A 25,427-nucleotide genomic window follows, 5' to 3' on the forward strand; every position below is an offset into this window, starting at 1 on the left:
CTGGCGGGCGGCGGGGCCGTGAGGGGCGGGAGCGGCCCCGCCCCCTCAGTCCGAATCCAGCCGGGACAGAGCCCGGATCCGGTCGGGAAGCAGCCAGACCACACCGCCCGACCCCACAGCGGCACGAAACGGTGCAGGTGAGGGGTCGCCGCACCCCCGCCGGCCCCAGGGGAGGCTCGGGCCCTCGCCTTGGGGGGCTCCCTGAGGGGCGCCCAGCCCGGGCGGCTGGAGCAGAGCTGTTCTATCGTTGTGGTATTTGCGGTGCTTGACAGAAAAATACCCAGAGCTGTTCTATCGTTGTGGTATTTGCGGTGCTTGACAGAAAAATACCCAGAGCTGTTCTATCGTTGTGGTATTTGCGGTGCTTGACAGAAAAATGCCGCAGCGGTGGTGGCCGTGGCCTAGGTGCCATCGCTGGGACAGGACTCGACATATCCACACTAGGATCGACCTGGTGCAGGGCTCGGTCGGTGCAGGACCGAGGTGCATCCTCTGCCCTAAAACCTGTGGCCTTTTCTAGGCAAAAAAATGAAAATTATTCACTTGCTGCTAGTAAGGGCTTCCTTATAATATTTATACATAGTAATGAAAGACAAGACGTGCAGCTCTCCCTTTGTTATGAACCCAGATGTTGACATTCAGTGTCACTGCAAGAATTCGATGCCCAGGTTGTTATGTTACAATCCTTCCATCCTATGTAAAATAAAGCTAAAATTTGTATTTATGGAGAGATTTTCTTCAGAGACAGAGCAACCACTGTGTGTATATGCCTTTAATCAGAATGAAAATAACCACAATGCCCACATTTCTGTCTCCCGAGGCAGTTTGGTGCCTCACTGGGACTGGTTTATTGAGGTCCCTCATCACCAGTGGCCTGAAGTTTGAGGACTGGGGGTAACACCTACCCCTTTGCTCTTTGGAACTGCTGAAAGGGCCAGAGACAGGCCCTTCTGTATAATATTCCCTTCTGAAAGAAAAATTCAGACATAGGGTGTCTCTTGTGCTGATCAGCAGATGGGACACTTTTCACTGAAAACACAGAATGGGGGAGGGCATTTTGTATTGTGGTAGAACTGGAAATGGGTTTTACACTGGTGATTTTTCATTTAGGTGGTTTATCCTGCTTATTGTGTGAACTTGGTCATCCAGTGTAAAGATAATACCAAGTACTATCTGGTTTGTCTTCGGGTTCAGAGGTTTGTTTGGGGTTTTTTTTTGTGAGAGAATGACTCTACTGTAATTGTCTAAATTGTTTATAAGCCTTTTCATGAATATCAGTACTTAATGTAATTTTGTTTGAATTACTGTGTTGGAAGGAAGAGCAAACTGGAATATGAGTTATCCTGAGAACCTGCATTTTAATTCCTCCTGGGTGTCAACTGTGTGACTTCTGTATACTGATACATTTTACGATAAATACATATTATGGGTGAGATAAAAATGCTTTTTACTGTGTGTTTATTAGGGTTTTTTGTATTCTTAAAATAAATGTCATGTTTGATGGTGATATAGTGGATGGAGTGTTGCTGGCAGGGGTGTTTGGGTTATCTTGACACACTCACAATCAAAAACATACTACGCTTGAGTGCATTGGCTTAAGGATGTGTTTGTGAAAGAGGAATGTGTACATTGTGGTTCCTTTCATTCCGCCTGAAAGCATGTGCAAACAGTGATTGTTCTGTCTCTGAAGAAAATGTCTCTATTAATACACATTTTTGGCATTATTTTACACTGTAATATAACAGTGTGCATATGGAATCTTGAACTGATACTGGTTTATAAGGGCATTGAGTTGGGGGGGGGGTTGTTGCTTTTTTAAGAAGAGCAAAATCTCCATGATTTTCACTTCTGACCCTGGGGGAGCAGATATCTCTGGGACTTGGGGAAATGGGAGAAATTGGATAAACATGCTCTGAATATTTCTATTTGTTTGGGGGGTTTTCTCATGTCAGTAAAAGAGCAGATAGCTCAAATAAATCAACCTACTTTGGATCCCTAATTTAACTTAGTTTTAACATTCTAAGATTTATGATTGTTTGCTGAAATAGTTGCATTCCTGCTATTTTTGTCTCCTCACTAGAGACGTTGGGCACTTCGGAGAACTGGGTGACAGAAATTGTTTCACAGATGCCAAATAATTCAGGTTATTTTCTGATATTTTTCCATGTCTGTAACTGCTGAGACCATGTTGTAAACATACACAGTTTTATGCAATTCTTTCCCATTGTATCTACAGAGGCTTTAATTCTTATCAAAGAAACTGCTTTCACTGACTGAGTAATCTTTGAAAGTTAATACATCCATAAAATGTTTCTTTAAAATGTGTTCAGTAGCATTTGATGTTCTCATGGTGTGGACCTTGACTTTGCACATAGATCCTTGCTATGCCTATGTCACTGCTTTAGCTGCTGGGAAGAGAATCCTATTCTAGTTTTGAAGAATGTTAATTCCTGTGCCTCTGCATTGTGTGAAAGATAATTAGTATCAAAATACAGCTGAGTCAGCAGCCTGTTGTGTCTGCTGGAGACAAACTGACTGTGGGTCTCCGTGTTAACACTGAGCTGTGCTTTGTAAAACACTGTTTAGAAAAAAACAGCCTGATTTGTATCTTAAAATTGTGATGTGGATAAGTTTTATCCACTTGGCTAAAAGTACAGGTCTGTGAAGGACCACTGGCTGTTCTGGTGCCAAGTGAAATGCCCTTGTTGCTCTCTGAGGTGAGGTTCTCCCTGCAGTGCTGGGCTGCTGGGGCTGGTTAGTGACTGAAAGACGTTCATTGCTCACAAGACAAAACTCCCTGGTGGTGGCTGAGCAAACAAAAGTGGGGTGTATTGACATGTGTATTAGAAGAAAAAATCCTGAGCCTCACATAGACTCGGATGTGTAAAGGAATGCCTGAAAAGGAGGAAGATTAATGGAAGTTAATAGAAAACAGGCCTGGAAGGGTCTGTCACAGTTGCCAGGTTCATCCCCCTGCCCTCAGACAAGAGCAGCTCTCTCATGTGAATCTTTCAGTGTATTGTAATGAAGCTTTTTGGGTTTGATTGATTTTGATTCTCTGCTTTTTCTGTAGATGGTTTTTGTGCCAAATGCAAGTTTATAATGTAATTGACTTTCTCATTTGAAAAGTCAGCCCCATGTGAATCTGTTGGGTTTGGCAGGGCTGGAAGTTGGGGTGCAGTGCAGTGTATGAGAACTGGCCTGGAAGAGTAACTAGTCCAGTACAGATGAATCCCCCTCTTTATAGTTTATTTCTACAAATAATTTAAGAAAATATATATTATTTAAATAGTTGTGTTTTTTCATTATAGAACTGTGGCTTCAACTCACATGACAGTATTTGCAGAAGTGCTTTAATTCTCACTTCAAAACTTTACAGACGTAGTTACAAGGGCTGTCATGGGGAAGCTTGTCCCCAGTGGTTGCTTCTGAGAAAGAATCTGCACATTTTGACTGGAATTAGCCTTTGTGAATTATCCTCTAAGTAGTTCCCCAAAATGTTGGTATTATATAAGAGAGAGGTATTTTATGTCACTGCAGGTTTCAGGCTCTTTGTTTAGTCATTGGCCAAGTGCTGCATTCTGGTCATGTATTTCTGTGAAAGCTGATTTTGTTTAAACAAAACTGCCAAGTTCTGTTTGAAGGTTCCCCAGGTGGCAGGGAGCAAACACAGGTATTTATTTAACCTTCAGCCCATGACCTTCCTTGAGGGGTGGGTTATGTCCACAAAAGGGCTGTATGTTTGTGGACATATCCAAAGGAGCATTGAACATTTTACCTCCTTGGTTGGAATGCCCCGGTCCTGGGCCATGGCACTTCAAAGGGCATCCTTGTTGTGGGGAGCTGCTCAAGATGGTACTTCAGACAAGGGCTGCAAAGAAACTTCTCTTTGCTCCCATGTGGCCTTGCTTTAGCTGCAATAAGCACTGTGCTAATTTTTTTCTTTTATTTGAAATGTTTTACCAAATTGAAGTTTTGATCATCTCACAGGGCCTTTTGGCACAGCAGAGTTTCACAAACTTTACAGAGTTGAGAGACCAGGGGCAGTCCATATAGAACAGAAACTTATAGATTTTATCTCATGTTCTCTGCTACACTTTGACAAGAAGCTGAATTGAATTTTATCTATTTCTGCCGTTTCTACTTGCATTTCTGCATATGTTTTAATTGGTTTTGCAGTTCATTTTTGCTCCTACTTGTCATTGCTTCTAAACAACTTGTTCTTCCAATGTATTTGATTCCAATTTTTGGTTCTTTGCTTTTCCCTTATTCTAGAAAGAAGGAAACTGATGTAGTAGGTCAGGAAATCCAAACATGAGGCTTCATTAGCAAGAAGATTAACAACTCTGGCATGTTTGCCTCGTCACAGGAAGCTTCCAGGCCTTGCTTGTTCCCTGCACACATCAGACTCTCCAGCTCTTTACAGCTATTTGAAAATCTTTGTCAAGAAAATTACAGTGCTCTCCTTTTACATAGATAATTGTACCTCTGAGCAGCCTTTGATCTGGTGGATGCAGAAGTCCCATCCATTTCCTGTGCAATCCTTCTTTGGAGGACCCTGGTACAATTTCCAGGGACCCCTAACTAGAAGCAGGCAAACCCCCAACTTTCCAGAGAGCCCTTGCAGGTAGAGTTTGTGTGCAGGTGATGTGCTGAATTCCTTCAGGGTTGCCATGGCAACCCTTCTCTCCTTTATCCAGAAGAAGATTGCTGTATCAGTAAGTGTACTTTTTCACAGGACCCTGGGGCTTTTATTCAGGGGTCTCAGAGCTCTTGGGAGCAATAGATGGGCAGGCCTTGGATTAGCAGTGTCATAGATCCTCGTGGTCACTAATGCTCTTTGTTCTTCAGCTCTAAAGATACCAGCATTTTTTCTCTCCACCTTCTCTGGTTTTTGGCTAAAGATTGTCCCTTCTATACTACATGGAGACATATGATCTCAGATTCTGAGTTTTGAGCACTAGTATTTCACAGCCAGGAGATATAATTCTCAGTCCTGATGTTCTCCTGTCCTTCTTCCCTGATCTCAAAGATTTCTTGGTCAACTTTTTCAAAATTCTGTTTTGCTGAGCACAGCTACTCTCCTGACCCCAGGAGCCATCAGATTAGTTCTGTTCCATGTTCATCTCACTGGCAGTTTTTCAATGATAAAAAAGAGAAAACAGGAGGATGGAAACCCAAGCGAAGATGAAAATGATGATACTGCCTGTAATACACTAATCCCTTTCCAGGAGCCAGGAGTTATTTCTTATAATAAAGTGATTTGTCTGTCTCAGAAAATGATTCTTGATTTCCAGTCAGTCAGGATTCCTGTGACTGTGAGTCTGTCCTGTTAAACCACAGGATGGTGCATGAGCAGCACCTTACTGACAGTGTTTAACAGAGCAGCCTCGGGAGTGAATGTGTATATTTTTACACATTTCCACGAATGCAAATGCACATGCATATGTTTTTTGTACATCAGATAAAATATCTTGCTCACAGATGGATCTTGGGATTAGAAGGATTGGAAATAATGACACGTTTCTATTTTCAATGAATAAACCTATTTTGCAGTTATCCCAGTCAGCAACATCCAGCTGTTGAACATTATTTGGACACTGACCCCACAAGAGAAAAACTGCAGGTAAAATTATGTTTAGACTAACATTACATTATGTAATTATCAGTCATTTACATTATATTTTTATTTTGTACTGTTTATAGAACAGTGTAGAGAATCCAATAAATTATTAAGGACTCATCTCGTGGTAATATCACAGAAAGGGATAATTTCAGGAAATGCATTTTATGCCTCTGATTCTTTGAGAATATCATACAAAATTGTATCAGTGTTAGGTATAAAATCTCAGTGTTGATGTAATAATGTTCCATTAACACAGATCACTTTTAATAGCCTTCATTGTGCAGGTCAAGAACTGATACCTGTGTGTTGCAGGATCCTGTGGAGATACAGGGCTGGTTTGGATACCCAGTCCTATTCCAGCACCAGCCTGTGTGGTCTTTGCCCCATGTCCTTGGGCCATGTTACAGATCTCTGGTGGTACCTACAGATGCTCCTGTGTTGGGGTTAGGAAGGATCTGCACTGTTTTCCCCTCTGTGGTGGCACAAACCTCTGATTTAGGAAGAACAAAAGAACTTAAAATGCTTTGCCCAATCACTTGGCATCCTGCACTGGAATAAGAAAGGTCAGGCAATAACTTTTGTTCAAAAAGAAGACTTCAGTAGAATGGATTTAGTTTATTTAATAGCTAAGAAAAGGTCATGTCTTTTGTTCTTTTATTCTCACATAAATTGATTTTGTAAAGTTGAAGTTGGTTTATCACCGTTTGTGTTCTGTGGCTTTGTTATTTCAGCACTGGAGAAAAGGTCATCTTCTTGCTGGGTATCTGATATTCCATGGTCCATTAAAACTGCATTATTTCTGCTGTAACTGAAGTGCTTTTTCTTTTCTTGCATTTTTTTCCTCTCTTATTTTTTCCCCCTGACTTCACCTGTCCCAAGACAACTCAGCTCAACTGGGTAGTTTGTCCTGCAGTGTAGTATAGATTTTTCTCATGTTTTGTTCACTATTCAAGAGCTTGAAGAGATTCCCTCTCTGGTAACTTAGGGGAGTGAATTGCGTTCTGTCTCAACATGAAGTGTCAGTAGAAGACAATGACTGAGGTTTTTTGCATGGAATAAGAAAGAAAAATGAAAATATTTAAAAATATAGAGGTCTGATGTGAAATTTATATTGTGATTCTTCTACTAAGGAAATAGTAATTTCTTTCCAGCCAGCTCCTCACTGGCCTGTTTGCCTGACTTCAGTTTTGCTCCAACTGTCTCTGAGATGATTAAAGAGGAACTGAAAAAGGTTTACCTCAATGTGCTCATCAACTCAGAGGTGTTAAGCCAAGTGAGTGTCAGTGGGGAAAGGCTTAATTTTAGGGTAGTAGCAGAAAAGAAAGCAATCACCTCTCTGTTCCTGTGTTGTCACAGTAGCATAAAGAAGTGGCTGGAGGAGTTGCCTTTCTTTTTAGCAGAAATTACCATGCACTTCTTTGCATGATCTTGTTGAATATAGTGACTGCCAGCACAATAATTATATGTGGGCACAATTTTCAAACTGCCAAAAATTTTTGCTTTATACTAAGTACCAGCACTAATGATCAGGTGCCAAAGGCTGACAGGAATTCACATCTAAAAAGATACCCTCTGTATTTTTTCCTTCTAGTTGCTTGAGTTACTTGTCAGGAACACCTGTGTGTCTGCACCTGGAGGTTAAAATTCCTTGTTAGTGGATTATCAAATCTGAATAAGTGTCAGCTGAGGCCATTGCCCTCCCAGAGTTCCAGCCCAGCTGCCCTTTGGTTCTTTCTTATTGCCATTGCTCTCAGTCACTCACATTTCATGCACTTTCCTTATCAGTTCCTCTCACCCTCTCTGGAAGCAAGCTTTATTTATGCTTTTATCACCATTTACACTTCCAAAATGTTGGTGGAGAAGAATAGGCTGCTGCAGAGGTGGGGGTAAGCAGACAAAAGTAGATATTGCATAAAATCAGAGTCAACCAGCCAAGTTTCTGCTTAATTTGGAAAGGATAGCTAACTGGGATCAGAGCTCCCCTGGAGCCCAAAGGAGCAAGAGATGCTCTCTCAAGTCTCCAAATGATAGTAATGATGTCTAATCTGATATTTATGAGTCTAATCTGATATCTTTTTGGATATTCTTTGGATCTGATGACCAGTATTCTGATAGCACTGTGTGTTGATTTTTCTCAAAGCAGAAAATGTCAGTCAAAATAATGTATGGCAGTAGGCTCCTGATCTGCAGGAGCAGCTGGAGGTTATTCCTCCTTGGCCTTGTTCTTATTATGAAAGCAGAATATGCTCTAAGAGGGAGATATTACATCAAAGCTCAGTGTGTTCTGTAGCCCTCGTAGCATTAATAGCTACTGACACTGCAAATTATGTTGTCTTCATTAGGGTTTTTGCCTTGAAGCCACTCACTGAAATTAAAAGGCTTCTGTACCTGCACATGAGAAGGCACTGCTGCAGTATTTAGCATTAAATGGAGCCTTTTGTAGCCTGCCTGTGTAGGTCACACAGTGGCACTCGGGTTCCTCAGGAAAGAGGGAGAGAACTGTGCATCCCAGAAATCCACAGGTGCACGTGCTGATATGTGTTATGATGTTGGGCCAGGACGTGAGCAGGGGTTTGATGCTTTGCTGTTTGAGCTCCTCAGAAAGCTCCAATTCCCTGCCCTGTCTGGTGTCTGGGTGGTGAATTTGCCAAATGCACCTCTGCCCTGTGAGGTGAAAACAACAGATGCTGTCCCTGATGTGACAGCACGTTGTCAGGGCAGGGACTAGAGATCTGCAGTGGTTGGTGTTACCTGCAGCACTTGGCTCTGCAGTCACATTTAAGGCACAGTCAATGCAGAGTTGGTCTGTGGAGGGACAGGGAACTGAGTGACAGGGACTTTGTAAGCACAGCTCTGTGCACAAGACTTACTAAACTCTGATGAAAGTACAGTTTATATTGTTGTGTGCATGATTATTTTGGATATGTATTTCTGGCTTTTTCATTTGCCAGCCACTGCAATCTTGGTTTTATCACCTCATCTTTCTGCCAGTTGAAGCTTTTTCCCCCCTTCAATTAACTGAACCCACCCATGCAGTAGATCCCAAATGAAACCATTTGCTTTCTACTTTGAAGGCACAGTGGGGAAACAGAAATTCTGAATGATAGCTTCCTGAGCATTTAATGTTGAAGTCTATCCAGGCTGGATTTTTTGTTTGCTTTGGGCTGGGGCAAAGCATTTAGGAGAATGTGTTCTTATGGGATTCCTTGTTTGCTGAGTTGTGCTCATTCCTAATAAATCTGGAGTGCCTCTTACCATGTGTATAGCCTGCATTTACAGACTGTTCAGTGCTTGGTACTTCAAAAAATCAATGGTTAATATTAAGACGTGATGACATGTATACTTGTTACATTTTTATTATAAACTGTAAGTGCTTGTGAAAGTTATTATCCTATCTTACCCTATTGCAGAGACCTGGATTTACCTGTGCTCATTTCTTTGTAAATTAATGAGAACAGGGGAATCTGGGGGAAGTTTAGTGGGTTTAGTCCCTCCTTCCTTGGTGTGATCAGGCCTCTCTGAAGCAGTGTGGGAGTGGTACAAGAGCTGCTGCTGTGAACACGAGTGGACCAAGTTCAAGCTGTATTGCAGATGCACATGGAACAGCCTTGTTTTACTTTCCTGAATACCTAGGGAACACCTGGCTCAGCTCCCTGTGGGAGGTACAGCTCCCAGTCAGCTGTTTTTTCCTGAGCAATTAGTCCCATATACCTTGTTGCTATGGGAAACCATAACTGCAGCTAATTCCTGGCACAGTGTGGCTGAAAGTCCAGAGTAATGAGCTACAAACAAATGCATCATCATCAGATGCCTCTGTCATGGCTTCTTAATTAATTCATCTGGGTCTGATGTGGCTCCAGCATGGAACCATGAACTGCTTTGTTCACGTGGACAATATGTCTGATAAGCTACAGTTATTGTATTGTCTAAAAGAAATTCCATGTTCTGTAGTAAATAAGGTGATGATTGAAAAGGAAGGAAAAGCAATTATGAGAAATTACTCATCTGATCATCAGGATTCTCTCATGTTGGATCAGACTCATTCCATTTACCCCATCTCCTGTCTCCTAGTAGCTATAGTGGATACTTAGAGAAATAATTGCATCCTAGTGCTTTCTGTGCACCACTGCTGATTTTATTTACAGGTACTGTACATCCTCTCACTTGTGGCTTTCTGAGTTGCAGCTTTGAAAAATGTAAAATCTTCCTCAGTTATCTTTGACCTCCTCAGTGTCTCCTCCAGCTGCAACAGGTCTGTTTTAAGATGGGAAGATCGAGATTGTATGCAAAATTAAAATTACATGTTCACCATGAGTTTTCTCTACAGCAACAGCTTCTGTTCACCTCACATGCTGATGTGATTGAAAAATTTTTTATTACAATCTTCTTCATGAATTTTATTGCTGCTGATGCCCTGAGCATCAAAGTAATAGGAAGTCAGTTCATGAGGTCAGGCTTTTTATTTCAGATATTGCTACTATTAATGCAAAGTTCCAGTAATTTCATGTTGATTTTTCATTATTACAGGAAGTCTAAAAGTCAACTTAGCCTTTGTAATTCTTACAAAGTTCCTGTAAATAAAATTTAGACCTAAACGTATCTTTCCAAGTATTGTTTATCTTCTAAGTATCATTTCAAGGTGTTATCTTTGCTTAAATCTTATTTAGGTAAAATATATAGATCCAGGGATTTTTCTTGAATGTTTGGTCATAAGGCTTTCCATCATCCTTTACACATAACGCTAATTAATTAAATTAATGTATGTGCTTTTAGCTAAGCCCCAGTGGGGGAATATATGCATGAAAATAAATTACTACAGTTGGAAATAATTAATTCCTTGATTGGCAGACTCAGCAGATGAAATCCTGAATAGGGTGATGTGGAATGTCTCTGCTATTTGGCCTCAGTTGTGCCTGGCCAGGAACCACAGATACAAGCTCTACTCTTCCCCTGACTTGGTGGCCTGTAGGCAAGGGCTGAAGAACAGAACTGATGTGAAAACAAAAAAAAATTATCAGTTCAGTCTCCAGTAATCCTGTGTACACCATCCATGGAACCAGGCTGGGCCTATCCAGCTATCAGGGAGATTTGCTCGTCTCCCTGTCAGAACTCCAGCTCCCTGCTGAGGCTCTGCCTTATCATGACTGACAAGATTACGGTGGTTGCCTTCATAGTGTGGAGAGCGTGGCAGGCAGCAGCAGCTAATCCTGCGAGGAAATGTTCTCCCACTGAGGTACACAGGGAAATTTGATTGCTGCAAGTAATCTGAAAAAGAGTATTGTTTGTTACAGCATGTTAATTCACATTGTGCTTGCTGATGCAGAGGTACAGATACAAGTCAGCATTGCTACCCTCCTGTGAGAGCTGAGAGCTCAGCCCTAATGGTGCTTGTTGGCTTCCTCTGGTCCTGCTGCTGGGATGGCAAAGCCACGCTGAGCACCCTGAGGGAGATGGGGTGCCTCTGGGGGGAGGTAATCTGCTGTGAAGCTGATGGTTTGTGTCCCTGTGTCTGCTGCTGTGATAGCAAGAGCCACAAGTTCATCTTTACCTGTGTAAAATTTCATTCCGTGAGGTTTGTGTCTTGGCTGGGGAGTCCGTGCTCGCAGCTGTACAGTTAAAACAAGCTGTGCTGGCTCAGTTCAGTCCCTGCTGGTTGAGCTGTAATGAGCTTGGCAAAGGTTGGCCAGGCACGTTTGTCTAGCTGAGAAGAGCCAGTTTGGTCTCTGCAGCCCCATTTTGTCATCAGGACAATCCACAACAACCCTCAAACAGTGACTGGAACAACTCTGTTGTCCCCACCTGGGACTGTACCAATGCCTTCATCAACCACATTGCCATTTCTAGGGAATCCTTATCGGTGCAAACCCTTACAGAGCATTCCTGTTGGAGTAGAGAGCCCCAGGACTGTCAGAGGAAGGAGGAGGGAGTGTGTGGCTATTTTGTTAATTGGGGTTTTGAGCTGGCCACTGAGCACCCAGCATATTAATGTGCAAATGGACTGTGGCTGGAATCCAGAAGGTGGCTTCTGAATCCCATTCTATATATCTTTTTTCTGTTTGAACCCTTCCAGTGTTGACACTGCATTTAGGAGACAACTGGAATTGGCACAACTCTCCAAATGGAGCAGTGAAAGAGTTTGGTACAGCCCATGGCTACAGCCCCTGCTTCCAGGCAAGGATGTAAATTAGGAAGGCAGATTTAAAACTGGTTCCCAAAGTTAAAGGGCTGATTGGATGGTGAACAAACAGTGTGAGTGCATGTAGTTGAACAGTGTCTTAAGGGAAGTAGGCAGCACAGGATTGGTGTGGATTAGCTCAGACTGTACAGCTGCTGTGTGTAAAAAAGTGAAACAAACCACCGGAATTTTATTGCTAATAGAGCATAAAGTAAAAAAAACAAGTTGTTTAGGCAATCCCAAACCTACCTGGGACCCTCTTATGAGGCTCTTTCACTTTTCGTTTGTTCTGTCCTTTCTGTTTAGACCTGGAGCTGTTTCTTTTGTTGTTGTTTTCAGTTTTTCTATTTGCTACCATATTACTCTGCTAAAATATTTAACTGGAATTGAGAAATATTTTAAACTAAGAAAAACCTGTTTTCAGTTAAATAGAAAACTAAACCACCAATATTTACCAGTACACAAGTCCATATTAGTTTGGTAATATCCCATGTGTCTGAAAAGGGATATCTGCTTGGCAGCTTCCTTTAGGGCCAACATTTGACTGAAAGGGACTTTGTACCAACACGTGATGGGGAAAGGTTGTATTGTCTTCAGTGCTCTGATATCTAATGCTGCTTTGGGTACATCCTGCAGATTGCCTGGGGGAGGAAGAAAATGGTCATTTGATGCACAGTTTGGTTGTCCTGGTTTTCAGGAGGTCCATGTTAATGGATCTGGGTATTTATGGCTCCTTTATTCCCCTGGCTGGTAACTTCAGTTTTAAGTTACACAGTAGATGTCCCACAAACACGGACCAAAGGGGACATCCAGCAATCCCTGAAAGGGGAAAAGTCTTTTGAGCATTTGACTGCCTGCTCAAGCTTCTCTGCACAGGTGAATGTCATACCCAAACCACCCAGCCATTTCAGAAAATGCCTCCAGCTGTCCCTCCATGTGCACAATATCCTTGTTTCACAGCAGTGCTCCCGAGTCCCACCCTGGCTTTGCACAGTGAAGGAAAACTCAGACCAAACTATGATATGATCCCATTTTAGACACCATGAAGTAATTAGTTCAGTAGTCCCAGATAAAAAAATTTAATCTTTCTCTAGAAACAGTGCACTGTTTTACAAACGTGTTCATTTGGTTTCCAGTACAGCAAGTGTTACACAGAGCCCCCCCCGCCCCTCCTGGGCCTTTTGTCTGCAACTTAAGAACTGAAACACAAAAGGCACCAAGCAAGAACTTACTCTAACAGAACTTCAGTATGACAAGACAGATCAGAAATGATTACAAGGTTAAATATCACCCTAACAACCTGAACCATTATTTAAAATAATTAATTTCTTAAAAAACAAATTTGGTGTTTGACTTCTCAGTAGTTATAAATCTGTAAAGGTTGAAATCAGCACTGCACCTTGAGTTCATTTACAAGGGTTTGAAAAAACCTGCAGCCTTTTGCACGTGGTTTGTACAGGTTTGTGAGTACATGTTCTTAAAAAAGTATCAAAACTGTAGAACTTTCAAATATATTTACATTCTTCTGTTAGTTACAGTGTTATCACATACAGCCTTTGCTCAGCTTTTTTCTTCATGCACACAGTGCATGGATTTGTAGAAAGAGAGCTTCATACCTTAAAACAATAATGGGATACCTCACTCATTTTTTCACTGCCTTAAAATCTAAAATTTTGAATAGAAGGATGCTTGATTACTTCTGTATTGTCTATGCAGGCCATGAAGCATTTTGAGAGTATGTATTATGTTTGTAAGGGCTTTAGACACTTTCTTCCTGTTCTTAGTCAAGAATCAGCTTCCAGCTCAAATTACACTGTGAATTTATTCTAAAAAGGAAAAAAAAAAACTCAAACCCCTTCAGGATGAGTTTCTTCTACTCACTTGAATATGAAAGCTTGGACTGACATAAAAACATGAGGAAGATTGCTCTAGGATTTGTTACAGTTCATTATGCAATGATAGTAAGTGTATTCACTTCCCACAGAATTCCCTGGGAATCTTATGGAATGAGATGAGAAAAAACAAGCATTTTTTCTACAAGGTGCAGGATGACCCAGCCAAAGATACTGGGAAGGCTGTGGGGTTTTTAACCTGCTCTGGCCTCCTTGCCCAGTGCTCTGCAGTCTGGGATTCCTGCCGTGTGCAGGATGTTCCATGGGCAGTAATTGCTGCACTTGAAGGAATTCCACATCTGCCCACAGCACCTCCTAGAGCTGGACTCAATCAGTACGAGCAGGGGACAAGGGCAAGGAGGGAAGGAAGGGACTTCAGGTATTGTGTTGAGTTTTTTCCTGATGATCCAAGGGGAGTGCTCACTTCAGCTGTGTGGAAGGATATGGCTACATCTTGGTTTCTGCTAATTCTGAGCTGATTGGAGAGGTGCAAGATTCCCAGTGTGGAAAAGCATTTAGATATACATTTAGAAATAAATAAAAAACCTAAATCAGATTTGTACCCAGCTGTTTAAAAAGCAACAATACAACACAAACCCCCTGGGTGCTGTAGGAGCTTCTCCTGACTGGAATGCTGTAGGAAATAGTTAAATGCACTGCAGAGGATTCTTCATGGATAGACTGGAAAATGTAAAAGCAACTCTTAATAGCCAGGATGGAAATCAGGAGCTGTTTCTAATGGAGTGCTTCACTGGTCAGCTGTCTTACCCTGCAGCTCTTTCTTACTTAGTGTCTTTAGATTTCAAAGCAAACTTCTCAAACATCCTGTAAAAATTCAATTATCCCTAATTTTCATAAAGGTAGGCTAGTAGTTTTAAAATATATGTATATATTCTTATATATATGTATATATTTATATGCCTATATATCTATCTTGTCCAGATAGATATATACACAGATAATCTATGCACAGCAAGCCAAACATACAAAAAATAAATACTCTCACCCCTCTACTATATTTACAGAACAGATCTTATAATCCAGATTTTGTTAATAAATATTTCTAAACTGCCTGTACAGAATTTATTTTACTTATGTTGATGGATAGCCACAAAGCATATTCAACATATTTACAAAATATCTATAAATATAGTCTTAAAATAAAGCAATAGCTACTGAGCCTTCAGCCTGGCTGGTTATGTACATTGAGTTAGTAGCTCAGCTGTCGCTTATTCACTATCACAAATGGGTAGTGCAACAAGTTAAAATGTGTATAAAAGATTATACATACAAAACTCTCACATCCTTTGGATGTTTGCAGTTCATTATAACTTTGTGGTTACCCTTCTGCAACATAAATAATGATCAGAAAGAAGAAGCAGGTTCTGTGATCCAAAGCAGGTTTGTTCGGTGTGGTTTTGGAGCAGCAACTTCATCCTCATGGCAATCCATCATCTTCTAAGCTCAGTGCTACACGCTGGGGAGGAGAAGAAACACACTTGAGAAAGTCTGGGAATGGTGATACTGTTGCTAACTTGTATTTCTTGTTGAATCTCTCATTGTTGTCCCAAGTGTATCGGTGACAAAGCTATTTTAGGGAGTGATTTTTTCCCCCCAATGGGGTCACTTGCCCCAGTGTTACTAAGGAGGTGTTGGAAAGTTTACTGCCCTGTGTAAGGGATCAGGTTCCCTGTAAGAGATGACACCTTCTCTAGTGTGATCTGGTGCAGGACCTTTAGATGATATGGGGCATTACCTACACACCTGCCTGCCTGTAGGAGCTGTACTGCCTTCACTCCTTACTTGTGGATCTTTCTGCTCTCTTCTGAACACAGTGCAGTTATACCTGCCAGTGCTCATCTCCCCAGGGCTGCCACTGGGAGGGAGCCTCCTTTTTCTTAACTTCTTACAAAACTCGCACGCTCCTCCTTGTGAGGAATGAGACTCTTTTTTACACTGTTAGTGCAGAGAAAGCAGTCTCCCTGGTTTGTAGAGAAACTCAATTTATCCCTAAGATAGTTTAGACACTTGGTAGCAGTCTAAGCACAGATATAACAATCCAGTAGAGGATAAGTAATCAACTGTCCCACACTGAGGTACTTTTATACTTGTCAGCTTAGTACCTTGATTAGGACAATTATTCTTCATTTGAGCAGAGTATCTTATACAGAGCACTGTATTCTAAGACAACTGCATGAGCTGCCTGGAAGTTTAGGCTTCTGCCTGATCAATGATATTAAAAAAGTTCTGGTTTTGTTGTTATATGGCAAATAACCCACAATAATTGAAATTCTGTATCCAAACTCTCAACAAAATTCTCCTTGTCCCTCAGACACTCACTGCTGGGTACACGTGTCCGATTTGGGCCGTCCGCCCAATGTGGATCTCGTCTTCATCTTCCTCTTCTGTTGTCTTCCTATAGACTGGATTATCAAAATTCATGCTTTTAGTGTTCTTCCGCTTCCAGTTTCTCCAGATGAGGTATCCCCCCATGCACAGCAGGCCAATGACCACTGAGGAGAGAGGAGAGACAGGGCTGTTAGCCAGGCACGGATCTGCTGGGATGTTCCCACGTTGGGAGACATCCTTGTAGAATTTTCTCAGAGCTGGGCTGGGCTACTTATCCCCATTTCAGGAGTTCCTGTACTCTTTCCCACCCCACTCCTGAAAACTGGTGCTTGGGTGTGATCCTCAAAGGTGAAATCCAACCAGCTTACCCACAGGAATGACAATTCCAATCACAGCCGCTGTCACAGTTGAACCGAAGCCTTCGTCATCATTTGCATCTGGAATTACAGAAGTTGTTCTGATCATTTAACTCATTTGCTGGTTTTAAAGAATGTTTTATGTTAGTGCCCATGTTGTCCTGCCCATCAGAAAGCTTTTGTTGTCACAGAGTTTACCAAAAGTTTCACAATAAAATTGTCACGGCTTGTGTCTCTAATTTTCAAGCACAAAAAACGAGGCCAGTTTTAAAAACATGACGTGTAATGGAAATACCATGCATGGATCAGGGGATGGTGAATAGTGCTCTTAAAAATCCACAGCAGAACACAAAATTAATGATTTATTGAGCTGTCAGAAAAAGAGTGTAGTTCAAAGCCATCTGCACAGCTTCTCTGTTTAATTTTTTCCTTCTTTTATTATTTACAGCTAAGGAGTCAGTCTGTACATCCATCCCTCATTGCTGCAGCCTGCCCCAGCATGCAGGAATGGCCCCAAAACTCAATACTGTACTTAGAAGAGAAAAAAACTATTACAGAAAAATACTTTAAAAAAGAAATATACCTTTAGAGCTGTATACGTTAAAATGTTTGTTCTGAGCTCTTATGTAGGGGGTCAGCATAGAAAATTTACTTTTGCTAAAACATCAGGAACTGAGAGAGGAGAAACTAACTGTAGCTTTTCCAATTCATGGAACTTAAAAGGTAATTTATCCTCTTCAATACTTCCCTGTGGCACACTGCTTCCAGCGTGGACAATAAAAGCACCTTGTTTCCATGGCTTGTTAGAAAGGTAATTATTACATTTGAAAGAAAAGTTCTCTTGCACGAAGAAAACTTAACTGAATGCATTTTAGACATTGGGCTGTGCTTTCCCCACGCTGCACTGCTGTTCTACAGACAGGGATGGTTATTGCTGCTTCCCAGATGCAATGGAAACAGTGAAACATTTGGGGCAAAGAAGTATTTTACTGTTTGTAAAGCAATGTGGGTCTGTTTGAGGTCCTGTAGAGCAAAGTCTTCTCTCTCTGACTAGAATTTTATGGACTTTGGAGAAGCAATTCAGCCTGTCCAGTTTGCCTTGGCAGCAGGATCTGGAGGGATTACCTGTTCTCCGAGATGTAGGCTGGTGTTCCATTGCTCACTCATTATGGAGGGTGAGCTGGAGGAGAGCCTGTTAGTGCTCTCCACTGGGATGCTTTTCTGATAAATAATGCAAACCTTCAAAGCTGTGCCATGCCGAGGCCACATTAACATGCCAAGCACAGCCACACAAACCAGAGGCAGCTTGTCTTGGGCTGCAGTGGTTCCACATGTCCAGCAGCGCTAAAGCTGCACACGGGGCACTTTTCACCCACAGCCTCTGCTGGATCACATTAATAATTAAACAACTCAAACAGGTGAAGTGCCTCCAGAATCATCCATTCTACTGTCTGCAGCACTGCAAACAGTGCTGGGATGAAACAGTATTGTGCACAAGGACTAGGGTGAACTCTTGGGGCTGTTTCATGTGATGGATACCTGATGTAAGTTCCTTAACCTCCTTGGTGGCTGGAATCACATCAGCCCTTGTAACCCAGGTGTCTGCAGAAAGAGCACCTGGTGTGTCCTGCTGTGCACCAGGGTGTGTCTGCACCTGATCCAACTGGAACTGGCACGTGAGGTTGGGTCTCCCACCAGTGCACAGGGTGGTGTGATATGGTGTGTATGGAAAAGGGAAAGAGGAATCTCCTTCTCTTACAGTGCTGGGATAAATTGCTGTTTCCAGTGGTCATCTCGGAATCTATCAGGATGGATGTGGTGGAAGGTAAATGAAGACTTGGGGTGGTAATTGTAGCTTCTGGTACAGCTTTGGGGATGCCCTCGGTGGTGTTCCTGGCACTGCCAGGTATAGCTGTGATGGTCGTGGTACCAGCAGAATGGGGTGCTGTGGTTGTAGAAACCAGAACAGGAGCTGAAGTTGTTGGAAGATCTGAAAATCCAGAGCAACAATAAAGTTTGGTTAAAGCAAGTACACAAAGCAAATAGCGAATAAATCTGAGGAGGACTGTTGTGTTTAATGACCAGAAGCAGAAACCAAATTCCAATTCCATTTCTCAGGAATAGTGAAGGAGATGTGATTGTATTTACCTTTGTAGCATTTCTTCATGTCAGGACCCAGCCACATGTTGTCAGGACAGGCACAGGTGTACTTGGGAGAGTGGGGAGAGATCTGAGGTGCAGGGAGACACAAGTAGTCACAGCCTCCGTTTGGCTGGGGGCTGAGCTCACAGGAGTCTGGAGCTGTTCAAGGATGGAAGAAAAGACAAGTTATTTTTTTAATTATTTATTTCTTGCCCTCTAAAAAGACCTTCTTCCACTTCCTACATCAATTAATTGGGCTGCTTAAGCACCTTTACAGTTTGTACAGTGGAGTGGAACCTTACACAGCACTATAAAAACTGCCCAAATACATAATGAATGGGAAGCATCACAGTGACAAGAGTAACTCACTCTTATCAAAGATGCTAATTAAATAGCTATTAACAAATTGCAGACTTTCCAATAAGTGCTGCTGCTGAATTAATTATGCAGGAACTTCAAACATTAAGCATTGATTTCCCATTATTACCTATGCTTTCTCTCTCATCAAGAACCATCAGGAAGCATTTCATTTGCCAGCTCAAATAAACATGATTCAGGGCCATGACACCCCGAGGACACATCTTACCTTTGGGCTGCTTTAATTCATGGAACACCACGATGTCATGAGGGTTGTTGAGATTCTCTGCCAAAATGGAAATGTTCAAGCCATTGAGCCTGTTTGCACTGAAGATTGCTTCGTTCTCCAGGTCAGTCCAGAACACTCTGTCCTGCAGGGAATGCACAGGATTCCTGACCTGGCCTGCTCAAATCCATCTCGAGCTGGATTAAACTCCAGCAGGCACAGAGTCAGTGCACCATGCTCCTACCTTGGGGCACCTTTGGTTCATGCTACTGCTACCTGCAGCTTTTTTCTTTTTATTCTTGGACAGTGCTCAAAGCCCAGCACTCGGGTGTGTTTATGAAGTGCTCAGTAATTCTAAGGAGCTCTGAGGCTGAGGGGAGGGAGCAGAAATTTGGGTGGGTACAGACAAGTTGCATCCGTGCTGCTTCTGAAATGGGTTTTTTTGGAGTTGGGGTGGATCACGAGCAAAGGGCCATACTCCATACTAGAAACATTTGTTATCTCTGCTGACTTTTTTTCTCCTTTCCAAAGAAAAGACCTGCATTAAACAGGTATCTATGAAGAGGCCAGTGCCTGGAGCACAGCTGGAAGCTGAGTGTCTATTTCTCTTTTTTATTACTATCTTGGCATACTACGATTGAAGATGCAAAATTACTGGTCCAGGAGGTAGCCAGGAACTGCAGTTCTCAAACTGTATTTAGTTACTCAGTTGGCTGTGTTTGCTGCTGCCTGCTAGAAACCACGTGTATTTCCATAAGGAAAGAAAGACACACTGCTGGAGAACAAGGAAAACTTAGCAAAAGCAAGAGGGTTGTCTGTTACTCTACCCAGGAAGGGTGTAAAGAGGGGAAGTAACCCATGAGATCCTTCCAAACACTGCTGATGGGATACCACTGAAGAGCAGCAGTGCCTTGGGGAAACTTGTGCCCAGAGTTAGATGCCCAGATTTCACACACAGTGCATGGGAAGAATTAGGGATTTAAGGAAGAGGGTTTTGCTGAGTCAAAAGCCAACCAGACACCTTTCTCTGCTATAGCTTACCTACAGGGAGTGCCAAAGCTGGAGCCTTGGTTCCTCTGATCATTTAATGCACTGGTGCTGCATTAGGTAAAAGCATGAGACAACACATTGCCCCTGATTAAGGACTTTAAAACCCAGTTTTCCCTGCTGAACCCACACCAGATAAATTGGTTTCTATAGCAGCGACCGCCCTCCTGAGCTTTCTGTGCTGTGCAAGAGGCAGAGCTTTAATCAAGAACAGCTCTGAGACCTCTCCCAGTCTCCAGGCTGTTCTGCATCCGCTGTCGAGTCTTACCTCAAACACTGCCAAGCCAAAAGGATGGCTCAGATCATCCACAGATGAGATCAGAAGTTTTCTGTTGCTGCCATTGAAATCAATGCAGGACAGAGAATGCAATTTGGAGTCTACCCAGTAGAGACGCTGATTCAGCAAATCTGAAAAGTAAAACACAATGAAGCAAAATTACACACAGCTCTTGCAACTCTTTTTCTCTTGCCCAGCATGTTTTTCCTGCTGGCAGCATGACTAATCTCTTTATTATTGGGCCTCTTTTTTTTTTTTTAACACTAGTTCTGATTTTGAACCAGTGCCCAGATATGCTGGGATAAGACCCTATAAATAAGATTAAAAAGGAGGAACATTCTGCTGTATGTGTGTGTGGGGAATGCCTGACTGACAGCCTTGTACAATGAGGTTCTTTTGTTACCAGGAGCAGCAGGGCAGCAGCACTTTGGGCTTCCCAGACTCACTCCCTCAGTGCCTGAGAGAGGAGCTCCATCCCTCCCAAGGCTGTTCAGGCCTTGGCCTCTTGCTGGAGAACAACTACTGTGATTCCAGGGAAACGCCTCTCTGAAGGAGCTGTAAGATTCCCTGTATTCTCCATGAAGAACCACCCTGGGTCCAGAAACCCTTGTGCTGCAGGCTGGGGAATGCTGCTGGTGGGGAATGCTGCTCCTGCCACAACCAGCCAGGTTTTGGGGAGGGTGCAGGTAAGAGTGAGAGGGAAGGATCCAATGTTATTTGGAATGCTAAGCACTGCATTTCTCTTTCTGGAGCAAATTCACTCATTTTGGATGAGATTCACTGAACAGAATGCAAGTGGATGAGAGCCAACACAAAACAAGTTATGTAATTAAACAAGCCATTAATTAATTTCTTAATTACTAAATGATAACATTATTTGTTCACAGCAGTAGCACTTCAGTACTATGCAATGGCAGCAGCATTTTCTCCTACATCCTTGTCATGGCCAGAATTTTCAAATATAAAACCGAGCAGAGAACCTCACACCTGGATGGGTGTTAAACGCACGGCTCTAACTCCAGCAGGACGTTTCCTGCTGCTCCATGAAACCTCCTTTCCACTCCTGCAGTAGTGATAGTATTTAAGGATTTGTGTGTGTGCAGGTGCCTTTGCACATGTGCAATTTTGTTTTCCTATTTAGCAATAAAACCAGTTTCCCTCAGGCACAGTGGGTGCTGCAGCTCTAACCGGGCACTTACCAAGGGTGATGCCGTTTGGCCACTCGATGTTGTCCATCACCAGCACCTGCCGCCCCACACCATTCAGACCAGCTTTCTCAATCTTGGCTTTGTCTCCCCAGTCAGACCAGTACATGAACCTGAAAGATGTAAGAAAACAGTTAATTGGACTCTAGTTAGGAAAGTTGTGCTGCAGTTCACAGTAGGAGGTGCCCTGTTCTCTCCTTATTATAGCAAAGCCTTCGGCCACTTCAGTTAATTCTGACGTGCACCTGGTGGAGCCACATGCTGTTCTCCCACTGGGCATCCTGCCACAAAACTTGCACCAGAATGCAAAATCTCACCTTAGTAACTAAGCCCTGCAAACTATCTCTTGATGTGCCTGTTAGGTACGTGGTGTTCCCTCGTCCAAGCAGCCCAAACATAGGTCAGACTTCATTTTTCAGCACAACTGATGTGCCCAGACCAGCTCAGGCCCATCAAACACATGACCTGGCCATGAATTTCAGAACTTTCTTTAACACCAAGGCCTTGCCAAGAGTGAGTTGAACCGTCTCAGCAGTCCCATTGATGTATCTTAAAGGGCACCTGAAGTCTTAATGAGATGAGAACCATCCCCAGGTTTGTCAGAGGCAGAAAGACAACTGGAATGTGTCTGTTGGCAAAGGGGTGTTTGTGGTGAGTACACCTACCTCTGTGTGGGATCAACAGCAATGGCCCTTGGCTCACTGAGGTCAGTGTTGAAAAGTGTCCTCCTCCTGCTTCCATCTGCGGTGGCCACTGAGATGGTCTTGTTTCCGGAATCGGTCCAGTAGATGTTTTTATGGACCCAGTCGATGGCCAGTCCCTCGGGGGAGTTCAGCTGGCTGTCGATCAGGATCACCTGCTCGGCCGTGTCGCTCGCTTTGTCTATGTAGGCACTGCAAGGACAGGGGGGTCACGGGGCTGGCACAGCTCAGGTGCCTGCGCTTGGGCCTCATGTGGCAGCACAGCTGACACAGGAACTCTTCTGGCTACAAACTTCCACTTTCTCCTACAGCTGCTGCTTGTTTCCCTTTGTGTGTATGCCATCATCTCCATAGCATTTCATTTTTCTGCCTGTGTCCTGCTGTAACTGCACCATTCAGGAAAACATTGACTTCAGGCACATTAACTTCTGATTCATGGGATTTATGGACACTAGAAATATAACCCCCTGAGCTCTGCTGAATACAGTTGCACTTACCATGCAATAAATGTGCTTAAATGTACTGCAGAATTAGGACCTGTGTAGCTAATTATGATTCATCAAAGGAATTAATGAAGCTGTATTAATTTGCCAAGTGATTTCATTAGGTACAAAGAAAATGTTCACAAAATATTAGTGGCAGCCTCAAAATCTTTCAAAACACTAATGAAAGGCAGCAGACTCCACATGGATGTTTCATGAATAACTCAATGTTGCTCCTACAAACACAAAGGCTGATTCTGCTCTCAGTATCAATTGTGCTGAGTGAACTGAAATTGAGTTATTCTGAGTTTGCATCAGTGTTTGTAAAAGTTTAGTCTGGTTCTCAGAATAACTCTGTAATCTTAGAAACCTTACAGAACAGTAGAAAGTTTAGAAATGCTTGCTATTAGTGACAGCAGCAAAACGGGATGCTGATTTTTAAGAAGTTATAATTGCACAGCTTGCTTTGCAAAAAGATGGGACAACAGTCAGTGAGAGCAGACAGCTTTCTTCTGGAAGCCTCCCCACTTTCAGAGCCCCACAGGCTCCTCAGGGTACCTGCCCAGCTACACAAGTGCTCCATACTCAGCACAGCCTGGAAAAATTCCCCTGCCAATGGCATGGGAGCTGCCACAGCCTACAGGAACCCCGGCCTGCCTTCTGCATGCTGAATGAAGTCTCTGCCTCATTAGCTAAAACCCAGAACAAATCACTGCAGCAGGGTGCAATGGCTGTGCAAATCAGAACACACCTGGGGGATTTTCAGCACACCAGTGAAATGCATTGGTGACTTAGGCACACTCACAAGCCCCAGCACAGAATACTGTAATGGATGCCACAAAAGCAGCTGAAGGAGAAGTGAGAATGAGAATTACAGAATGTGTACTGTGGTCAAATGCTGTGAATTTAAATCCAGGCTACCAGAGGCTACAGTGGGCAGCAGCTTGTGTCCGTGGTGCTGCCTCCTTGCTCCCACCATTTGCCCCCTTTGTGCTTCCAGATGCCAGGTCCTTTGTGGCTTCCTGTACAACAGGCTCCCAGCTCAGCCCTGCTCTGCAGTGTCATATTCAGGAAACAAGAGTCCGTGTTTAATTGCACAAGCGCAGCAGGATTTTGCATTGACAAAAAGTCAAACCAGATAACTGCACAAGCCCCTGATTTCTTTATCAATTCCTTAAAAATCTTACAGAGTCTGAGCCACAACAGGTAATCCTGTAAGGGCAGGAAAGCCCTCAAGTTTCCCGTTCCCTGCAATGTTCTCTGCAGATTTCAGGGGTACAGCCTGAACTGCAGCTTTGGGAAGGGACCAACACACACATCCTCTCTTGCCCTTACCTGTAGATTTTTCGGTAGAACAAATCACACCAGTATATCCTGTTTGTTGACACTTCCACGTCCAGCGCCACGACGTTCTTCAGCATGGGAATGATGCGGGAATAGTCCCTTTTCACCAGGTCTATCTTACGGACCTCGTGGCGGTTGGTGAAGATCAGGTATGGGCTCTTGCCTACCACAGGAAATCAGCACATTGTCACTTGAGCAGCTGTCCCGAGGGCTGGGTTCAGCTTTCTTTTCACAAACAACAATGGAACTGTCAGTCAGTGATAGTTCTGCTTTCTATGGAAGGGTTACACCACACAGGAAGCAAACGGCTGCCAGAGGCAGGGCTGTCACATGGACACAGAGGGCACTGGGACCTCTCTGGTCCCTGGCTCTTGCACAACTCAGGGGAGTGTCCTCACTTTCAATTACACATTTTAGATAAAAAATCAAGGGCCAGATTTTGGCGACTTACAGCTGGGAGGGTGGAGGGGTGGCTAAGCTACCCTGCTGTAACTGGGATGTTTTCTGTCTTTCCACTACCACTAAATGTTTTTGCTGCACTGTTTTCAATAACACCTGTCAAGAGACTTTCTTTTCTGGTTTCAGCTTCAAACAGCCAAGCAGCGACTGCAATCTTGCTCTGTACACTGTTAAAATATTCTGATCTGCACGATCAGTAGTTCTTGCCTAGAGACGCATCTGCCATCGCTGCAGCAGCTCTGTGCTGCTCAGAACGAGATGGTTTTGCTTGCTTTGCTTCTTTCCTTTTGTTTCTGTTCCCCTCAGCCCTGTGAGTGTGTTTTCTTATCGGAGCTGTGTTGTTGAGCAAGCAGAGTTGAAGTGCCTGTGGCGTTGTCTTACCTACAGCTTTGCAGTTCTTGGACAGGGTGTCCATCTCATATCCTTCGTAGCACTCACATTTGTAGTCTCCCTTGTAATTAATGCAGATCTGGCTACAAGCGTCTGGATTCTCACATTCATCTATGTCTGAAAGGAGTGTTTGAAACCCATCAATAACTTGAAATCAAACCATCTGTGATGGAGCAGTGCTCAAGTGAATATAATCACGTCTCTCTCTGGTGAAACACAAGGGACTGCTGTTTGCATGTAAATTACCTCCACACGTTTTCTTATCCAGGAGCTTGTATCCGGGCGGGCACTCGCACTCGTAGCCGATCTTCAAGTCCTTGCATATGTGTGAGCAGCCACCGTTGTTCATGGAGCACTCGTTAGTACCTGCAAGGGAGGCACAGGTTATCTGTGACAAAC

General features: G+C 43.1%; 1 protein-coding gene and 1 long non-coding RNA gene across 3 annotated transcripts in view; one reads left to right on the plus strand and one right to left on the minus strand.

Annotated features, from left to right (window-relative positions):
• The first annotated feature begins 11 nt into the window (after positions 1–11).
• LOC127477541 (uncharacterized) lies at positions 12–11,790 on the plus strand. The gene is made up of 3 exons (XR_007906979.1): positions 12–137; positions 2,081–2,143; positions 11,697–11,790. It is a non-coding gene; the product is annotated as an uncharacterized LOC127477541 (long non-coding RNA).
• Positions 11,791–12,864: 1,074 nt separating this feature from the next.
• LRP8 (LDL receptor related protein 8) overlaps positions 12,865–25,427 on the minus strand; it is a 170,832-nt gene continuing 158,269 nt past the window's right edge. For both annotated transcript variants that reach the window (XM_051800940.1, XM_051800949.1), the window contains 12 exons: positions 25,275–25,394; positions 25,020–25,145; positions 24,171–24,342; positions 22,318–22,545; positions 21,647–21,765; positions 20,439–20,578; positions 19,127–19,268; positions 18,547–18,699; positions 18,158–18,388; positions 16,411–16,479; positions 16,034–16,206; positions 12,865–15,170 (listed from right to left, as the gene is read on the minus strand). In XM_051800940.1, the coding sequence (XP_051656900.1) occupies positions 15,132–15,170; positions 16,034–16,206; positions 16,411–16,479; positions 18,158–18,388; positions 18,547–18,699; positions 19,127–19,268; positions 20,439–20,578; positions 21,647–21,765; positions 22,318–22,545; positions 24,171–24,342; positions 25,020–25,145; positions 25,275–25,394 (1,712 nt within the window). In that variant the 3' untranslated portion in view covers positions 12,865–15,131. The remainder of the gene's footprint in view (positions 15,171–16,033; positions 16,207–16,410; positions 16,480–18,157; positions 18,389–18,546; positions 18,700–19,126; positions 19,269–20,438; positions 20,579–21,646; positions 21,766–22,317; positions 22,546–24,170; positions 24,343–25,019; positions 25,146–25,274; positions 25,395–25,427) is intronic.

This window comes from Manacus candei, unplaced genomic scaffold, assembly GCF_025592945.1.
Source record: "Manacus candei isolate 608988 ecotype Guabito, Panama unplaced genomic scaffold, ASM2559294v1 h1tg000005l, whole genome shotgun sequence".
In the NCBI taxonomy this organism is placed as follows: Eukaryota; Metazoa; Chordata; class Aves; order Passeriformes; family Pipridae; genus Manacus; species Manacus candei.